At 39.7% G+C, this 17759-nt stretch overlaps 1 protein-coding gene across 1 annotated transcript in view; it reads right to left on the reverse strand.

Moving 5' to 3' along the window:
• Positions 1-17759, reverse strand: part of EGFL6 (EGF like domain multiple 6) — a 45482-nt gene that overhangs the window by 5781 nt on the left and 21942 nt on the right. The window contains exon 8 of the mRNA XM_068425517.1: positions 10186-10509. Within this exon, the coding sequence (XP_068281618.1) occupies positions 10186-10509 (324 nt within the window). The remainder of the gene's footprint in view (positions 1-10185; positions 10510-17759) is intronic.

A 17759-nucleotide genomic window follows, 5' to 3' on the forward strand; every position in this document is an offset into this window, starting at 1 on the left:
ATCTTTCTTTCACTTGGTGATCCGCTTTCTCACTACAAAACTTCTACTAATGATCGAAGTATCTGAACTCTACCAGACAGCAAAGACAATGACTCAGCGGCTTGGCAGCACTTTGCCAACAGCAGCCTCAAAAAATGGGTAATATCAGAGACTTTGTAAAAGCCATAAACTTTGTTGGAACAAAGGCCCACAGCTCTGTATTCAGGTAAGTGATAGCTGGTGCTGCTCTAACAGAAGGCCCAGGAGATTTTTTTTCTGAAGCCGTACTCTCTGCTGGGGTACATGTTCTCCTGCAAACCTGATCAGCTCTGCTGTCTGGTGGGAAGGAAAGGTGCAGCGACTGCCCTACCGCTTCCTCACCCTCCCAGCAACAGCTGGCAAGCACAGCCTGGTGTTTTGATAACCATCCCTGGTAGAAACCTCCAAACAAGTTCTTTTGTAAAAATTGGCTGACGTGTCTTGTGCCAAACCGGAAAAGTCTGTACAGCAGCACAGGCCATGAATGTTTGGTGCAATCTCTAAGATATTGGGCTAAAGGAGGTAGTTACTCAAGAAACACTATTTTTCAGCAGCAGCCTCAGAGACCAAGGCAAAACCTCTCCTGCCTGATGAGCTACAAAGGCATAGGAAGCTTGCAAACTCTTATTTACTCTAAGTAATACTCTAAAATACTCTAAGTATTCTTAAAGTTCTGTGATTAAGCTTCTTTTGTACTGTTTTAAGTGATCAATAGTGTGCTCACTAAAAAAAACCCAGATAGTTTCAACTTCTTTGTGGAGAGCCTGTATAAGTAACTAATCACACATGACATAAGGGGAAGACCTACTTTTACTGGCAGAGGATTCAATCCTTTGCAAACACACATGCAGATGATACCTATGAGATACATATATACACACCTATGAAAACAGGAGGAGCTTAAATGTGCCATTTTAGAGGATGAGTAAGGGAGGATCCTTTGGATTACTGCTTACAGAAGGTGTTGGTGGAAAGCCTGACAGACTGAAGTTCGCTTTTGAGCCACACCACATGGGCAGCAGCGCTAAGAAAAGCTTAGACTTCCTCAACAGTGCCAGGTAATAGGAGCTATGGAAATAGAAATTACTTTTCCCTACTCAGCATTGTATCGTTCAAGTTATTAGAAAGTCACAAATGCCAAATATTTTTTAAAAGTCATTACTTTCAAATGCATGCACATTTGTTCAGAGGGGAGTTTGTTCCAGTGAGTTCCACTGAGCTAGGGCTTTCCATTGAAATACTCCAACATATTCATAGTCGTAAGCACATACTCAATTTTAAGAATATACTTATAACCTGCTGCAATCCAGAGCCTCCTAGCACCACGAAGACTATGCCATCTACTTAACTTTTCTTCTCCTTCAAAACTGTCAAAAATTGCTCTGTATGTACACCAGAGAAAACACACATCAATGAAGCGGCCCTGGAGGTACTTCCAGAGGTGCTGAATTGAGCTGAGAAAGGAGACTCCTGCAACCTTACAAGCTTTCTGACAAATTGCCAGGAGCGTGTCCTCTCTGGTTGCCCTTGCAGCCTTCTCCTCACCCAGACCATTGCTTAAATCACCTGGATAAGATTCTTACTTAAGGCAATGATTAATATATCTTTTCCAAATTAATATATGTCTACATATACACATTTAGGAACAGGCACATAGAGACTAGATGTTAAGTTTACTGTCATGCCTTAAACTTGGCCTCGTACTTGGTGAAAGAGGCTCAGGCTGTGAAAACCCTTGCCAAAATGAAGACAGCTATTAAAATATGATCAGTTCTGGAAAGAGTGGAGTGATTCAACAGAAGACAACAGCTGCCAGAATGATTTATTTACTGAGTTATTGAATTACACTTGAATTCACTTGAGGGATATACATGCAGGTGTAGCTGTGTGCTGCAGAGCTTGAAGTGAAGAACTGTCGTGCACATAAAAAGAGCCAAATTTTGTATCCAAATCTATTTTTATTTTCAGTGTCAGGCATTACACTGAAGTTCTCCACTTACTGGAAGATATCATCAGCATATTATGAGAAACTGTAAGCTTCAGCTTACAGAAAGGTTTTCAAGAAACCTTACTTCTTAGAATGTGCCAACATTTTACATCGGACCATCACTGGACATAGCCAGGATCCAAAATTTACCCCCTCCTAAGTACTAGGCAGGTGTCAGGATTGCTCTTCTCAGCTCTTCTGCTGTCAAGTGGTGCTTGCAGAAAGGCAGTCCTTGTCTCATGTTCCCTAAGAACATGCTCTCACCAACAAAAGCTCACATACATGCCACTTTAATCACAGCAGAGTCTATCCTTCTTTCTGTACTGCTGGTACCCAGTCATCTACTTATCTGCTGCACTAGCTACTATACAATCTCTACATATAAAACGCTTCATATCACGGTGCCGCACATTCTTAACCGTTGATGTCATCATGATACTCTTATAAGGTAAGATGGGTTGATCTTATTGAGCAGGAATTAGTGGCAGAGAGAACTAATGCCCAGGTATTCAGAGGTACCTATGTAACCACCTATTACCAGTTTCCGTAGCAGCTGTGTCTATGAATGTCTGTGATGAGCTGAGCGTAAGTAAATCGGTGACGTTCTGGTCCTGAGAACAGCCATCTTGTTGCTGACACAGGTTCTTGCATCTGCAAGAAATTCAGTGTTGCTGTCTGTGACATATATCTGAGTATTGCCCCCGTTCTGAGGAGGGGGAATCCCTTTGAGCCATGTTAGATGCAGTTTGTCAGTTGTATTATACATCAGGAACTGCAGCAAGGAAAGAGACTTTCTGCAAAATAGAACAGCCCTAGCTGGCTCTATCTGGCTGAAAGTACTTCCATAAAAAATAACAAGACTCACATAAAACAACTCTGAAACTACCGAGGATGTCTGCAATCGTGGAAACACTTCTTAGCAATAACCTCAGAAAATGAGAAAGTACTGCTGAAAAGAAGTATTGAGATATTGTTTTAGTATAAACATACCTAAAGAGAGTGCCATGAAGGGGATTTAGAAACAAATTTATACATGAAACTAGAATTCCACTTTAAATACAGCAGGCTTCCAGTGAGCACTGCGCATAATGAAATATATGAGGTTTGAGAGCCACTTTCTATTCATCCCCCCTGTCAGGGGACCTTTAGATAGCTAAGTAAAGAAAGATAACAGACCGCCACTAAAAGATATAGCAAAAGAGCTAGTTAGGTTAAAGCATATCCCTTAGTACAGTGCACAGCAGCATCCTCCTAGAAGTGCAGGCAGCACCAGTTCACTCTGCCTGTCAAACAGGTTTGTTAGCACTCCTCTGCCAGTTGTGCCAGCTCTGACTACATGACTTCTTGTTTGGAGCTGGCTTGCACCTGGCTTGCTTGGAGCACAACTGGAGTGAGCTCAGGTCTGCCTGAAAAGTAGAACTCATAGAATCATAGAATGGTTTGCATTGAAAAGGACCTTTAAAGATCATCTAGTCCAATCCCCCTGCAATGAGCAGGGACATCTTCAACTAGATCAGGTTGCTCAGAGCCCTGTCCAACCTGACCTTGAATGTTTCCAGGACACGCAGTACCATGTAGATAGACCCTCAAGTCAGTCTACAAGTCAAATAAGGGTCAATGAGATTACAAAAGCAATAGGAAGCTTCAGGAGCACATCTGGAAAAGCACTGCTTGGACTAAGCTGCAATATTAAAAGGTTCAAAGTAAAAAAAAAAGCTGGAACTCCAAACCCAACATGAAGCAGCTCAGTAGAATAGGTCTGTGGAGCACTGTTTTATGGGCACCCTGCAGAAACAGTATAAAACTGCTGGTAAGTGACTGGTAAGAGACTCTGTGGCACTAAAGGAGCTTACTGAAAACAGACAGATTTTTCTTTATGTGCACTTGGTTTCACCTTTCTGCTTTGACAACGGCTGTTTATAAAATTACTTATAGTGCATTTGGAAATGACATTTTTGTCTGAAAAAATATGGCTTGGTTTATAGCTTGGAAGTGATTTTCTATTTGTCTGCAGTAATGCATGGGCTATCCTTAAAGCTTTAATTCCCTTTTTTTTTTTTTTTTCCTGTTAGTGGGACTGTATTTCTGATAAATCATCTGGGGCATCACATTGAGCTCTTGCTGAGGCAGCCATACTGGAAAAACAGATATATAGCAGAATATAAGCACCTATGTATTCAAGCGTGCTAGCTGTGGGCAATGTGGTATATTTTTATTTCTTGTTATGGTTGTTTGATTTTTCTGTCCCCTGGAAAATGCCTATGCCTGGTTTTGCCTAGGTAGTCTAGTTAGTCTAAATGTAAAAATAACTAACAAAATTTGGGAAAAGTACTCACTGTTGGTAATTCTAACACTTAGAATTCTAAAGTGCCTGAAGCAGAAGTGTGTGGGAACTCTCACAAAAATGGTACTCACTATCTTTCTAACTGCTCTCTGATGTTCAAAGCCCATAAAAAACCCACAGCAAACCAGGGGGGGCACTGTGAAAAAAACAAGCAGAATATAAGGGTAGTAAAATGAAGACTAGCTTCATATATATACAGTATGTCACTATGTCGGACTCAAAGGAATACGCCACATCTCTGCTACCACATCCTCCTCTGAAAGAATTACATTTGCCAGATGTCTGACATCTTTTGAGCCTTTTATCTATAGCTGTGGACTGAGCTGTGGTCTGAGCATTATTCGCTCACACAGTGGTCTAATTATCAGAAAAGAATAAGAGCAAACATCCTGATTAACTGAGAGAGTGCTCTTGTTCAAAATTAAGAGCCTAGAACCCATAAGGGAAACAGTCCACTTTTAGTATTGCCAAATAAACCAGAAAACCAAAACTTCTTTATCATTCTTAATGCTATCAAAGGAAGGGGCTCTGTAATTAACATAGCTGACTACATGATAATACGGGAGTGTTTTAAGTATGATATGAGCTTCATAAACTGACAAAGTAGAGAACATGGATTTTAGTTGCAGTTGGCAATGCCATTCTGGATTATGAATGGTACATGAAAAACACTGAAACATTAGAAAAGGACAGAATTAAGGTTGTGCACTATAAGTTCACCTCTAGCTTGAGTGTAACATCTGTACGGTCATTGCTTATATAAACAAGCACTTTGGTCCACTTCACTGTGTCTTCTTCCATGTACAGAAAGGACATGTCTCACACAGTAAGGAGCTTTCCAGTGCTTTGGTTTACTCTCATCTTCTATACCTCTGCAATTTTTGCAATCAATAGGACAGAGTCCTATTTATTAAACTGCACCTTTCACAGCAGGACAGGTCCTTCCTTCACATTGAACAAGGTAAGGATCCCATGGAAAACAGTCATTTAAAGTCATTAAAACTGTATCATAAGGTATAAAAATATAAGAAGAAAAATTTAAGTTTTCACACATGACCTTAATTTTGACATTTCTTACATGCTGGGGGCTTCACTTTGCTATCTGTAACTATTGTGTTTTTAAGAAAAACTGTGATTAATAGTTTTCACGAAGGTCCTGTATTTTGATAGTTGGCCTGTTTTAATAATTTCAATCTCCATATAATAATTCCTTTTTTTCCCTACAGTATTTTTCTGTGGCTCCCTGTATATTTATTATGTAGTAGAACTACTGTGATAAAATAATACATATGTTTAAAAGTAATAATTACAATCTCTGAAAAGTGTGACCTATCCATTTTTCCTAATTAACTCCTCTTCCTGGAAGACAAAAAATACTAATATTAATAATACAAAAGGCAGATGCAATGTGAATACTTGAGGGGATTATATGGAGGAACTTAATGAGGTAGTAAAGAAATCACTGCTGAATAGGCATCAGCAGAGGAGGAAAAGAAACAATATGTAAATTTACCAGCTGTAAATTTGAGCTTATCATGTACTCTAAAGGGTCATTCAATATCATTAAAAATGAAAGTGTTTTTAAAGCCAAAATTTCAAACAATTAAGTGCCTGAATTATGACTGAATTTTTATAATAACAAGGGTCAAGTATAGCATATGAAAATTCAAAAGGAAAGGAAACACAGTTAACATATGCAACCCATCCTGAAGGAAAAATGCAAATGTCACAATGCCTTAAGTCCTGTACATAGTTGGTATCAAACAAGAAAGCCATAAATAATACAAGTTCACATACTTGATGAAACTACATATTGGGCATAGTAGTATCCCTGTACAAAGAAGTACATCAACCATCTGCCCTGGTGAAATAAAATCTCTCTACCATGTTCAGTATATAAATCCACAGAATCACAGAATCACAGAATCAGTCAGGTTGGAAGAGACCTCAGGGATCATAGAGTCCAACCGTTGCCCTGACACCACCCTGTCAACTAGACCATGGCACTAAGTGCCATGTCCAGTCTTTTCTTAAACACATCCAGAGATGGTGACTCCACCACCTCCCTGGGCAGCCCATTCCAATGTCTAATGACCCTTTCTGAAAAGAAATTCTTCCTAATGTCCAACCTGAACCTCCCCTGGCGAAGCTTGAGGCTGTGTCCTCTTGTCCTATCGCTAGTTGCCCGGGAGAAGAGGCCAACTCCCACTTCACTACAACCTCCCTTCAGGTAGTTGTAGACTGCAATAAGGTCACCTCTGAGCCTCCTCTTCTCCAGGCTAAACAACCCCAGCTCCCTCAGCCGTTCCTCGTAGGTCAGACCGTCCAGACCCTTCACCAGCTTGGTCGCCCTCCTCTGGACTCGCTCCAACACCTCAACATCTTTCTTGAAGTGCAGGGCCCAGAACTGAACACAGTACTCAAGATGCGGCCTCACCAGTGCCGAGTACAGAGGGACGATCACTTCCCTAGACCGGCTGGCTACAGTATTCCTAATAGAGGCCAGGATGCCATTGGCCTTCTTGGCCACCTGGGCACACTGCTGGCTCATGTTTAGCCGGCTGTCGATCAGCAACCCCAGGTCTCTTTCCACTGGGCCGCTTTCTAACCACTCTTCCCCCAGCCTGTAGAGCTGCATGGGGTTGTTGTGGCTGAAGTGTAAGACCCGGCACTTGTTCTTGTTGAACCTCATGCCGTTGGTCTCGGCCCATCTATCTAACCTGTCCAAATCCCTCTGTAGGGCCTTCCTACCCTCCAGCAGATGGACACTCCCACCCAGCTTGGTGTCATCTGCAAATTTGCTGAGGGTGCACTCAATCCCTACGTCTAGATCATCTATAAAGATTGAACAGCAATCCCTTAAATTCTAGCCAAATGTGACTGGAACAAAGACAGTATAGGCAAAAATACAGATAAAACACAGTGCTTTAATATTTTCAAGCAATAATATTCATTGTCACTGCTGTCAGTTGTAGTGGCAATTTTGTAGAGACAAGCAGTCTCTGCCTAGCCCAGATATATGGTGTTCAAATGTCCTGGTGTGGTTGAGAAAGTCCTTGAAAAAGAATCTCGCCAAATATCATGACAGAAGTCTCTTGTATATTATTTAGCTTTTCCTATGGACAAAGGATTTTCCCTGTGTGCCCTCACTCAAACCGAAATCTGGGAAATTAATCCATTCCAAATAGGGTAGCACGAAGTACTCACCAGGAAGGTTACATGATCCACCCTTTGCAATTGCATCAGGTCACATAGCCCAGTATAGCAGAGCACGTTCCCCTTGTATCACCAGGCACAGAGAGCAGAGCCCTATGTCCTTTTACAAAAAAAGGTGGTGACCCTACCCTAGGGGCACTATTTTTGGTAATTCTTCCTGAACTGTACAAGCAGGTTACAGAAGAAATTTGTTGAGATGTCTGAGCTACTTCCCTCAATCCATCCATCCATCCATCCATCCATCCATCCCAGAATGGCGGAAAGGAGGACTGACTTGGATGATTTTTTTTTTCCAAACACACAATTGAGGAAGCAGAAAAGCCCACAGTCCTTTATGGCACAGAATTTTGAATAAATGTATCTATAACTAATAACAGTATTACTTATACATATTTGATTAATTATTTACAATACCTATTAACAGAATCTATTAAGACTATGCCCCTGAAAGTGCTAGAGCAACACCTTTCTTGCACTTCTGTTTGGAAAGAAAAGCTTTTGTCCCTACATAAATCACAACTATGGGGAAGAACACTCTAGCCAAGGGTAAATATCCCTTCAGGTTCGACTAGCATTTTGCAGTTAATTAGTCAATATTTTTCAGTCGTTCCCAGTCTAACCACATTTAGCTGAACATATCTGGTACTACCAGTGCTGGTCAGTTCACACCATTCTCTTGGCATATGCAAGCTCCCCATCAACTTACTTTCATGAAGAAGCTTGAGTACCTGAGAACCTAGTCTTAACAAAAGGCGCCATATATATTGCAACTGTATTCTGCCCATTTTCTCCATACTTCCTGCAAAATTATGGCCAGCTTTGGATTAATTAGCATGACTGGGAAGAGTTGTGTCCTTCCATTAGATAGCTGAAGACAGGTATAAGATCTCCCCTTAGCCTTTTCCTCTTAAGGCTGAAAAAAAGAGTTACTCTCAGCCTCTCCTCCTATACCATGTTCTCCAGGCCCCTGACCTTGGTGGAGCACTGCTAGACTCATGTCAGTATGTCCACATCTATCTTGTAATGGGGAGTCCAAAACTGGACACAGCACCTCAGATGTGGTCTCACAAGAGCCAAACAGAAGGGAAGAACCACTTCCCTCTTTCTGCAAAGCTTCATCCTAAGCAGCCATCCCACATCTGTAATGTTGCACGAGGCTTTTCTCTCCCTTTGCATTTGCTTTTGTTGAGCTTCATGATGTTTCAGCTCTTAATAGCAGCGCTGCCTTTTAGCATATGGGTCGCTCTCCCCAGTTTGGTATTGTCAGCAACCTTGAAATACGCCATAAGCACCCACTGTTAATATTTGCAGGAAGGGAGAAGGTTAGTGAACCAAGACCTGACTTCACTCTGTTTATCAGCTCCTTAGCATAATTTGGGGCAGCAATATTAGGCTATATCCTTAGCCTGAACTGAAACAGGCCAAATACCACTGAAAAACAAAAAAAAAAAGGCAATTTCAGGAGAGTGCCTTTGGCAAAGAAGCTTGTATTCTCAAATGTATTTAGGTGAATAATCATATTTTTTCTTGGCTTTCTTACAGTAGCAATATTACAGACCACTTTTTTCCAGAGGACTTTAAAATTATCTTTTCTTTAAAAAATTTATACTCATGTGTCTTTTCAAATCAAATAGCAACAATTTGAATGCTAACTTAAACTTCATTGTGTTAATTTTTATCATTATGGAATATGGTGCATAATTTTAATTACTATGAGTAATTAAACTCATAAATTAAAATTAAATACTTATTATTTTTCTATACTTTGGAAAAGAGAAAGTATCACAAATAAACTATTAGCAGGGTGTATTTTTCATATTGCATGTTTTTGCCACTACCTTGAAGAACGTTTGACTGAGCCAGCTGTACTAAAAACAATTAAAATGCGTTTGAAAATTTTGAAGAACACAGCAAGAAATTATGTAGCATACAAGATAATAGCTGTAAGGAAACACCTGAAAGCAGACTGAGGAAACCTATGACAATTGTCCTGATAGATGACTAATGTCGGAAATTAAGCAAGCCATCTGCTTAAATACCCTTAAATGTTTTAAATTTGAGAGTGTCCATTCAGATAAACTTTCACATTTAAACAAAAGGGATAAAATCCCTCTGTTATTCACATCATTATTTTTCTTTTGGGAATGACATGAACAATAGCAGTGCCTATTATATGGTCTATATTACTTGCAACACAAGGATGCCAAAGTCTATGTTTTTGCTCTGAAAAATACACACTACTTAGGATGATGAGTACGCCTATCACAAATAAAAGCTAATTATTGTCTTGTAATGAAGCAGCACAAAATCTTGTTTTGCTGGGGCTTCTGTGAAGAAAATGGGGAGAAGCTATGTGCTATGTCTAAGCTGCTCTGAAAGCCCAGCCTGAAGAGCGGCTGTCAGGACGGTGCATTCCCTCTCTGCTCACATGGACTGTGGACAGATTCCCCTAAAAGGGAGGTTCAGTACCTTTAGCATCTCCAGTAGGTACATTGGGTTGCTTTTCATTCTCTACAAGTAGATTCCGATAAAATAGCTATAACGTTTCATGACTATTTTGTTAATCTTTATATATTTTTAAAAATTGAAACCAGATTTAAAAAAAAATCAAGACACTTACAGAAGACATCTCCTCTAAGGTTCTGCTCATGGTCAATCTGATTCTCAAAATCTTCTTTCTCCTCTTCGTCTGATTCTTCTGCCTCCGCTTCTGTAGTAGTGTCAGCTTCTTTCTCTTCCTCAGCATAGCTCCCACCAATACCACCTTCATAGTCAAATAATTGCAAGTGGGTCTTAGAAGCTGGTGTCACAGCTGCTTCTGAGATCACATTCTTGATTGTTTCAAGCTTTTTCATGCTGTTTTTATGTGCAAGAAGTTTCTTAATTGTGTCCTTAGCTGTTCCAGGGATTCTTGGAATCTCCTTCACTGACTTTTCAGGGATAACTAGAACCAAGAAGAAGATATTAAATATTCATCTAAGGAATCATTTAGCAATCGCAACATTCATAAATGGCAGCATGGTGTCCTTTACAATGTCCAGAGACCTATACAGCCAAGTTCTCTACTATAAGTTCAGCTCTGCACAGAACTGCATACACATGCATTAGTTACACATTTAGCTCTGTTGTATCGATAACCCAAACCTTCCTGCAATTCCAAGGTGAACTAGAACATAATGCAAAATTTCCTGAGATTTTTACTATTTTATGATTCCTCTTGGCTATGAAATACTAAAAGGATAACCAGCCTTGCAGTTATCTTGCAACTTTGGACTCTGCTCAGAAACACAAAGGCTGCCAGAGGTAAAAAACCTGAGTGAGGTAAAAGTCAATCAAGTCAAATCTGTAAAACAAAAGAAAAAAATCTGAATTTGGGGTTTTCCCTATTATGAAGTATAATGAAGTCAAATACCCTCTATATCCAGGCAAAACTTTAAAACATTAATTGGTAAGAGGACATTTTTACATTTACATCGCAGCCCTGATTTTCAGATCATGCTTTCCTTGTCAATGTATTGAGTTTCAAGACATAAGCCTTTTATTTCTTTTAAAATTCAATTTTTCTCTTTCTACCATCATCAAACTATGTTTAGATGCTTGAATGAGGGACATTTTTCATAGGAACCCATTTGAAGATGCATTTCTAGGGATGTGGGGAGGCAGGATTGATTTTCGACCAGGGTGGGACTCAGTAGCAGCACAAAGGGGTATCTCAAAGCAGCTCCTTTGAGACAGTACGTTGGCCAGCTGTTCTCCATGTTCTCTTAAGATAGAAAAAATATCAGTTCTCATGAAACGATGAGAGATTTTAGTTACATATTATGAAAAACTTGCTTACTATCTTGCCATAGGATAGTAAAACACCAGCAAGCCACTTAGATTATTTGAACTGTATCATTAGAAGTTTTAAAAAAATGTTAGGCTACCATCTGTCATTAATGTGCTGGATATGATCTGCCTCAGAGCAAAAGAACAGACTAACTGATCTTTTTTAGTCCCTTCCAGATGTACTCTTCTGTCATCTGCCAAAGACTGATGGCTCTTTGTACTGATGGCCAAGTCATAACTGAGGGTTAAAGCCCTGACTACTTCGGATCAGTTTGTTCAAGGTATGTGTATAGCACAAAGCAAATTCAAAGGAGAAATTATGGCGATAATTCAGGTGTTGCTTTTTATCAGCAACATCAGTTGCTGCTCAACATCAGTCGAGGAACACCACTGTGTCAAAACTGGGTCTCGAAGGGTTTGTGTGACAAATATACAAGTTTTAGAGAAGACATAAATCTGAGGAGTTCTAGTTTATGAGATGATCCCATCCCACCACAAGGATTCCACTAGAGTTAACCAAGTCGCTGCCTGTCATAGTACCAGAGCTACTGAGGAACAGAGTGTCCTTGGGTTTTAAAGTCCATGGCAATGGACTTTGAGGCTTGAAACAATGAGGCTTTCGAATCAACTCAGGATTTCATGACTGCTACGACATGACGGGTCAGTATGCAATTACATACTCAGCCCTCTAGTGTTGACCATAGCCTAAATCTCTGTGGGTGAGCAAGAAGGACTGGTAAGTAGGATAGCACAGCCATGTCATAAGCTACTGACAGCCTTCTGCAATTAGAGACCTTTATATGAAGTACCTAGGAAATAATGAGAGCTGAACAGTTCCAGTGTGCTGTACAAAGGCTCTTCCATAGATGGAGACCATTTCCACCAATGGGTCAGAATAGCCTCGTATCCTGCTTCCTACCTTTGATTCTCAATCAGTATTGATGCTGTAGTGCCTACAGTCTTTTGGCATCACAAATGGTGGGGAAAGTCAGCTGTTTTTACTTTCCTCTGCTTTTGCTGTCTAGTGATTGCATTATCAGGGCAAGAATATGTTCCTATTTTGCTCCTCACTTTGTAATAATAAAATCTTTATAGTAGTGTTTTGAGACAGATTGACTGGACTTGTAACCTTGGGTAGTACTTTTTTCTCTGTGTTTCTTTTCATAGAAACACAGCAGAAGAAGAAACACCGTTTAATAAAATAGAACCATAGTCTAGTAGGAAAAGGGGAAAGTTCCCTGAATTTATATTCACTCCTGGAAAATACAATCCTATCACTGTGAATTCGTCCCATTTTATTTATGCCAAATGCCACTACATGCTATTTAGTATCCCAGGAAAAAAGTCAGACTCTCTTGGTGTGCTCACTAGAGCATTCAGATTTTCTGAGGCTGCTAGTTAGAGGTATAAAGTAAATGGATGCCAATAAAAAAGAAATAAAAATTGAGGATTTTGTTTTTCTTTTCCTTTGGATAAAACTTGTAGTCTTGCTTGTCAGACACTTGCCTAATACTGCACTAAGTGAGCCTTTCCTCTGGAGGATGATGTCATGAAGGATGTAAAGTTCTCTGGGTCTAAACTCAGACTGCAGCAATAAAAATTAACAGGAAAGCTTCATTCCAAACAAATTTCCTCTTGACAGTCAGTAAAAAGAAATTTCAGGCTGTTAATACAGAGGCTACGGAGATTTTCAAGCCAGGACTAAGTGCTCAGCAAACCTGAACATCTGCTTTTAGTTTCTCCTTTGAAGTCTTCCTAGTGAAATGAAAAATTCTTACAGCTCAACGTAATAACCTCTGTGGTGTCAGAAAACCAGTCTCCTTGTATGTGCAAAACTAAGCAGTGCAGAAAATCAACTGACAGGAGTGACAAAAATAGGGGGATGAAAGTGTATAATCCCCACATGCTTACAGACTCCAGTTTGCTGCTGCAGTATGAAAATCTGCATGCTCATGGGGACAAAGAGGGACTAGACACCAAGCATATTTTAGGATACATCACTAGTATCCTTCTAATCTGCATTCAGCTTTAGAGTAGCCAGAGGTGTGGATTGAAGGCTGTTTATATCTACCCATAAATGGCAGGAGGAATAATCCAGTGTAAGGATAGACCACCTTAAACTCAGTCTGTTCTGTTGAATCCACTGCCTGTGGACCTGCCTGAATGAACAGCTCACCTTATCTGACAGTCTGGGGTGCTACAGCTGAGGCAGTGATTTTTCAGGACCCTTCGCCCCAAGACATGTATATAAATGCACAGATGTTCCTCACAAACATTTGTGCATTTATCCATCCACATGACTGCATAGAGAATTTTGGAAAGTGAAAAGAAATGTCGTGCGTTTCATCCCCACTCTTCTTTATGTACCTTCCATCAGGAAGCATGTAGATTAATGCCTCCTGCCCTTATACAGTTTGCGTTTATTGACCTAGTATGAAAATATCTCAGCTTTCAAAGGTATTTTATTTCTTTGAATAGAGAGAATTAAAGCAAGAGGTGGAAAAACAAAGGCAAATGGTGGCTGATGGCTAAAAGTAAACCTTTTCTGTCATCAGTTGCTGTGCAAGGTTATAAGACCACAGAAACATCTTGGTGTAGGATGTCTAATGACCAAGTGTGAAAGTTGAGTTGGAAAAAATATAGAGAGTGCAGATGCCAACCCCCTGTCTCTGTGCTGCATTGTGTAAAGGGTAATACTCAGGGGATGGTACAGGAGAGGGACAGACAGTGATCCGTTTTCCTCCCACACACCCTGTGACCGCAGCCGGCGCTGGCTGGGGCTCTCAACATAAGGGGGCTGCAGTAGGAGACAGCTTGCTGTGCACTCCAGCAGGCACTTCACTGCTTCCACCTCCACACTTAGCAATATGTTTAAAAACCTGGTGAGAGACAAGCCTAGGAGATTGGTTTACAAGTCCTTTTGTAGCTCCCTTTGTAGCTTTGTAGATGAGGGGATGAGGGATACAGACAACTGTTTACCGTGTTTAGGGGGAGTCTGTAGATGTGAGTAAATATTAGATCAGGAGGGCATGGTTTCAGAAATAATTCTAAAGGTTCTCAACCTCTTCTAGATAGTCTTAGAGTCTGAAAGTTTTCATAGGTTAAAACACAGATTCTAGGCTATTATTCTCTTTTATGCACCATGGAATATCATCTAGCAATATGTATTTCTAGCCTGTTTCATTTCTAAAATTCTTATAATCTTATTTAGGGAAGGATGCTTTGAGAAATCAGGGGCAAGTTCATCACGCTGGACTGTGCTTGATACATGACTAAACCAGCCAGCAATGATTCCAGTAGGAAATGTGGTATGGCAAAAGCTTAAGTGTTATTCATTAAAGGATGACAGCAGTATTTGGCTCCATACTGAATTGAATTGTAAGAATCTCACCAGCAGTATGACCAGAAATGCTTTTTAAGCTTTGAAATTTTGTTGTCAAACCCAACTTTTCTCAGGACTGGCAAGTTAATAAGAAGGCAAAATCATACATGGGTTTTAGGGGTTATCCTATGAGCAAAAAAGGAACCTGAGTAATACAAGAGGGACAAAGGGAGTTGTCATGACTCTGTATTGCCATCCAGCAAAGCATAATGAAGAATAGTAACCTCTGCCTCTAGCCAGGAAATAACCAGAGTGCCATTGTTCAGCTCCTCAGAGTGACACCTGAAGGTTGTAGGCTTTAAGTTAGTACTGCTTTTTCATGCTATTTTGTATTTTCCTACCAAAAAAGTGAATTAAAAATAGGTTCATTTTTCCGCCAGGAATCTTAATTGCTTATGGAACCTTGTGAGACTCTATTCTTAAATAAAAGCTGAAATACACATAGAAACATATGGTGAGGGAAATGTAGTTTTTCAATGCACAATAGGAAATCAGGAAACATATGAACAGCAACAGATTGCAGCAAGACAGAGGCCAGATGTGGAAATGGCTAGGACCCTTTTAGGGAGCATTTGAAAGGTTACACCTCTATGGATTCTCAGATGAAATGTGTGGTAGAGACAGTTTAGAAACAGCCTCCAACGTTTCATGTGTATAGGAGTGTTGAATGGCAAAAGGGTGCCTGAACAATCACAGGTCGTATCCATACGAGCAGCACTGTTTGCAGCCTGCTGTTTCAGCAGCACTTCCGAAGTTAGTATATTGACGTACAAATCAAATGAAACAATTTCCCCCACCTTCTGTGCAAAGCTGAATTTTCCATTACCTCACTTATTAGGTTATTTGGTAGCATGAGGAGATGTAACCATAGAAGTTTCATTATAAACAATGTACTTAGTTACTCTCATTTCATACTCTGAAAATTAAGCTAAATATTAAAATGTTTTTCATTTGATATAAAAAGCTAATACTGCTGCCACGGTAGCCAGTTTGTTATATAATAGAGAAAATTGCTATAAAGAACTAATGGTTCCCTCTGGGAATAATTATATGGAGTACTGAGGGTGTATTTAAGAAGCCTTTCTTTTAGCTGCAGCACAACCCCAGGCCCATCTGCTGGGAGCTGGGATGTACTGCAGGAGCTGCAGCTGCTGCCACCAAAAGAAATCCTGTGAAGCCACCGCCTCCAGCCCCCAAATTCCCAGGATGGTGTTCTCATCCTATAAAACACAACAGCAAAACTTCCTTTGAATTCAGCAAAGCCAAAGGTTTTCTACAATTGCCGTATGACATGGAGAACACTCAGCATTTCAGTGTAGGTTGGTACATCTAATCGGTGTTTGTGTCACTGACTGAAAAAACATTTTCCCTGATAGCAAAACACGTCCTGCCCCAGTCAGTTATGCTGATCAGACTTGTTTGAGAATTACAGTGAAAATCAACTACTGAAACATTCAAGGTTAAAAGAACATCCTCGTCTTCCCTTAAAAAAATAGGTGTATGTGTGGGAACTACCACCAGAGAAACCAGCCTCTTTTTAGCACCACTGCTTTTCAGGTTTTACCTACTACTGACTCTGTATTTCCCCCTCCCTTCATTGTGGTATACGTCTTTCTAGCTAGACCCTTGCCTTTTGACCTTCTGCCTACTGCTCTGGTTTCTCTCATTACTGTGTGTTATGCCTCTATCTTCTCTTGTATTAAATCTCTTTTCCGTTTAGTGTGTTCTACTAAGTTTATGAATACACAGCTCCCTCCTCTTCTAAACAATTAATGGACTTCAGTAATTGGAAATATGACATGAGGAAGTATGCAGAGAGAGAGCAAACAATTTAATAGAAACATCAGTGACAAGATAGAAATAATCTGTCTTCAGCTCTGATTTTTTTTATGGGGCTAGACATTAAAAAATGTGTTGTAGCCTCTCCACAAGATAAAATATTTCCTTTGTTCATATTTAAGCAAGCACTCCTGTTGAATCGTTTCTGCTTGAGGAAAGAATATTTTATACATAACCTTGGTCAAAAAGAGATTTTTGTTTGAAACATTCAGCTTCTCGTAAAAAACAAAAAAAACCCAGACCCTTTTGCTCAGAGGTGTATTTGTTTAACATTTCATCTGTGTTACATTTTATTTCAACAGAAGCATATCAAGATGTGTCATGTCAGTTTGCTTTGATATTCAGTCAGGTCTCAAGCCCCATTGCATCCTTCCGTTGCAGTAAGCTGCAGTGACATATCACAAGGGATGTAGTCTAGCAAGGAAACTGGCTCATAGCATTGAATTTGAGCATAAAAAAACCTTCTGAACAGCTCTGCTGAGGCAATATGTGTCCAAATCAATCCTTTTGGTACCAGTCAGGTTTTTCTTGTTAAAAGTCAACATTTTTCACTAGAAGTAGAAATGTAACAAAATTTTAATTTAGAAGAAATCTCTGTGCTTTTTATTTTCCAAAATATAGTTTTAGCCCTACTAATGTATCGAGTTGCTTTGGCTTTCTGTTTAATGTACGTTAACATGCCCAGATTATATAGTTACAGGTACTAACAATAATTTCAGATTATAACATCAGGTTAAAGACTCTCCACTGGGTTTATCACTCACTCTACTTTTCACTGGAATATCCCGTTTTTTAGATGAATTTGGGGCTTGAAAAGCTACATTTGCATAGCTCCAAAAAGGTATGTAATATTTAAAGTCATGTTTCATGCTGCACCAAAGGCATGACAATGCACAAGAGATTATAACAAAACCACCATACTTTACATGAAGAATAAATTCATAAAACTTTGCAGCCTGGAGGAGTGCAATATATGTATTTTTATGAGTTCCAGCAGTATAGGGTAGGAGAAACAGCATACATACACATGCATATATATGCACAGATATGTCATATATATATATATATACACACGCATACATGTATATATATACATACAGTTTTAGCATAGCACTGTCAAGTTCTTAATCTATAAAAAAACTCAA

This window comes from Nyctibius grandis, chromosome 2 (assembly GCF_013368605.1).
Source record: "Nyctibius grandis isolate bNycGra1 chromosome 2, bNycGra1.pri, whole genome shotgun sequence".
NCBI lineage: Eukaryota > Metazoa > Chordata > Aves > Nyctibiiformes > Nyctibiidae > Nyctibius > Nyctibius grandis.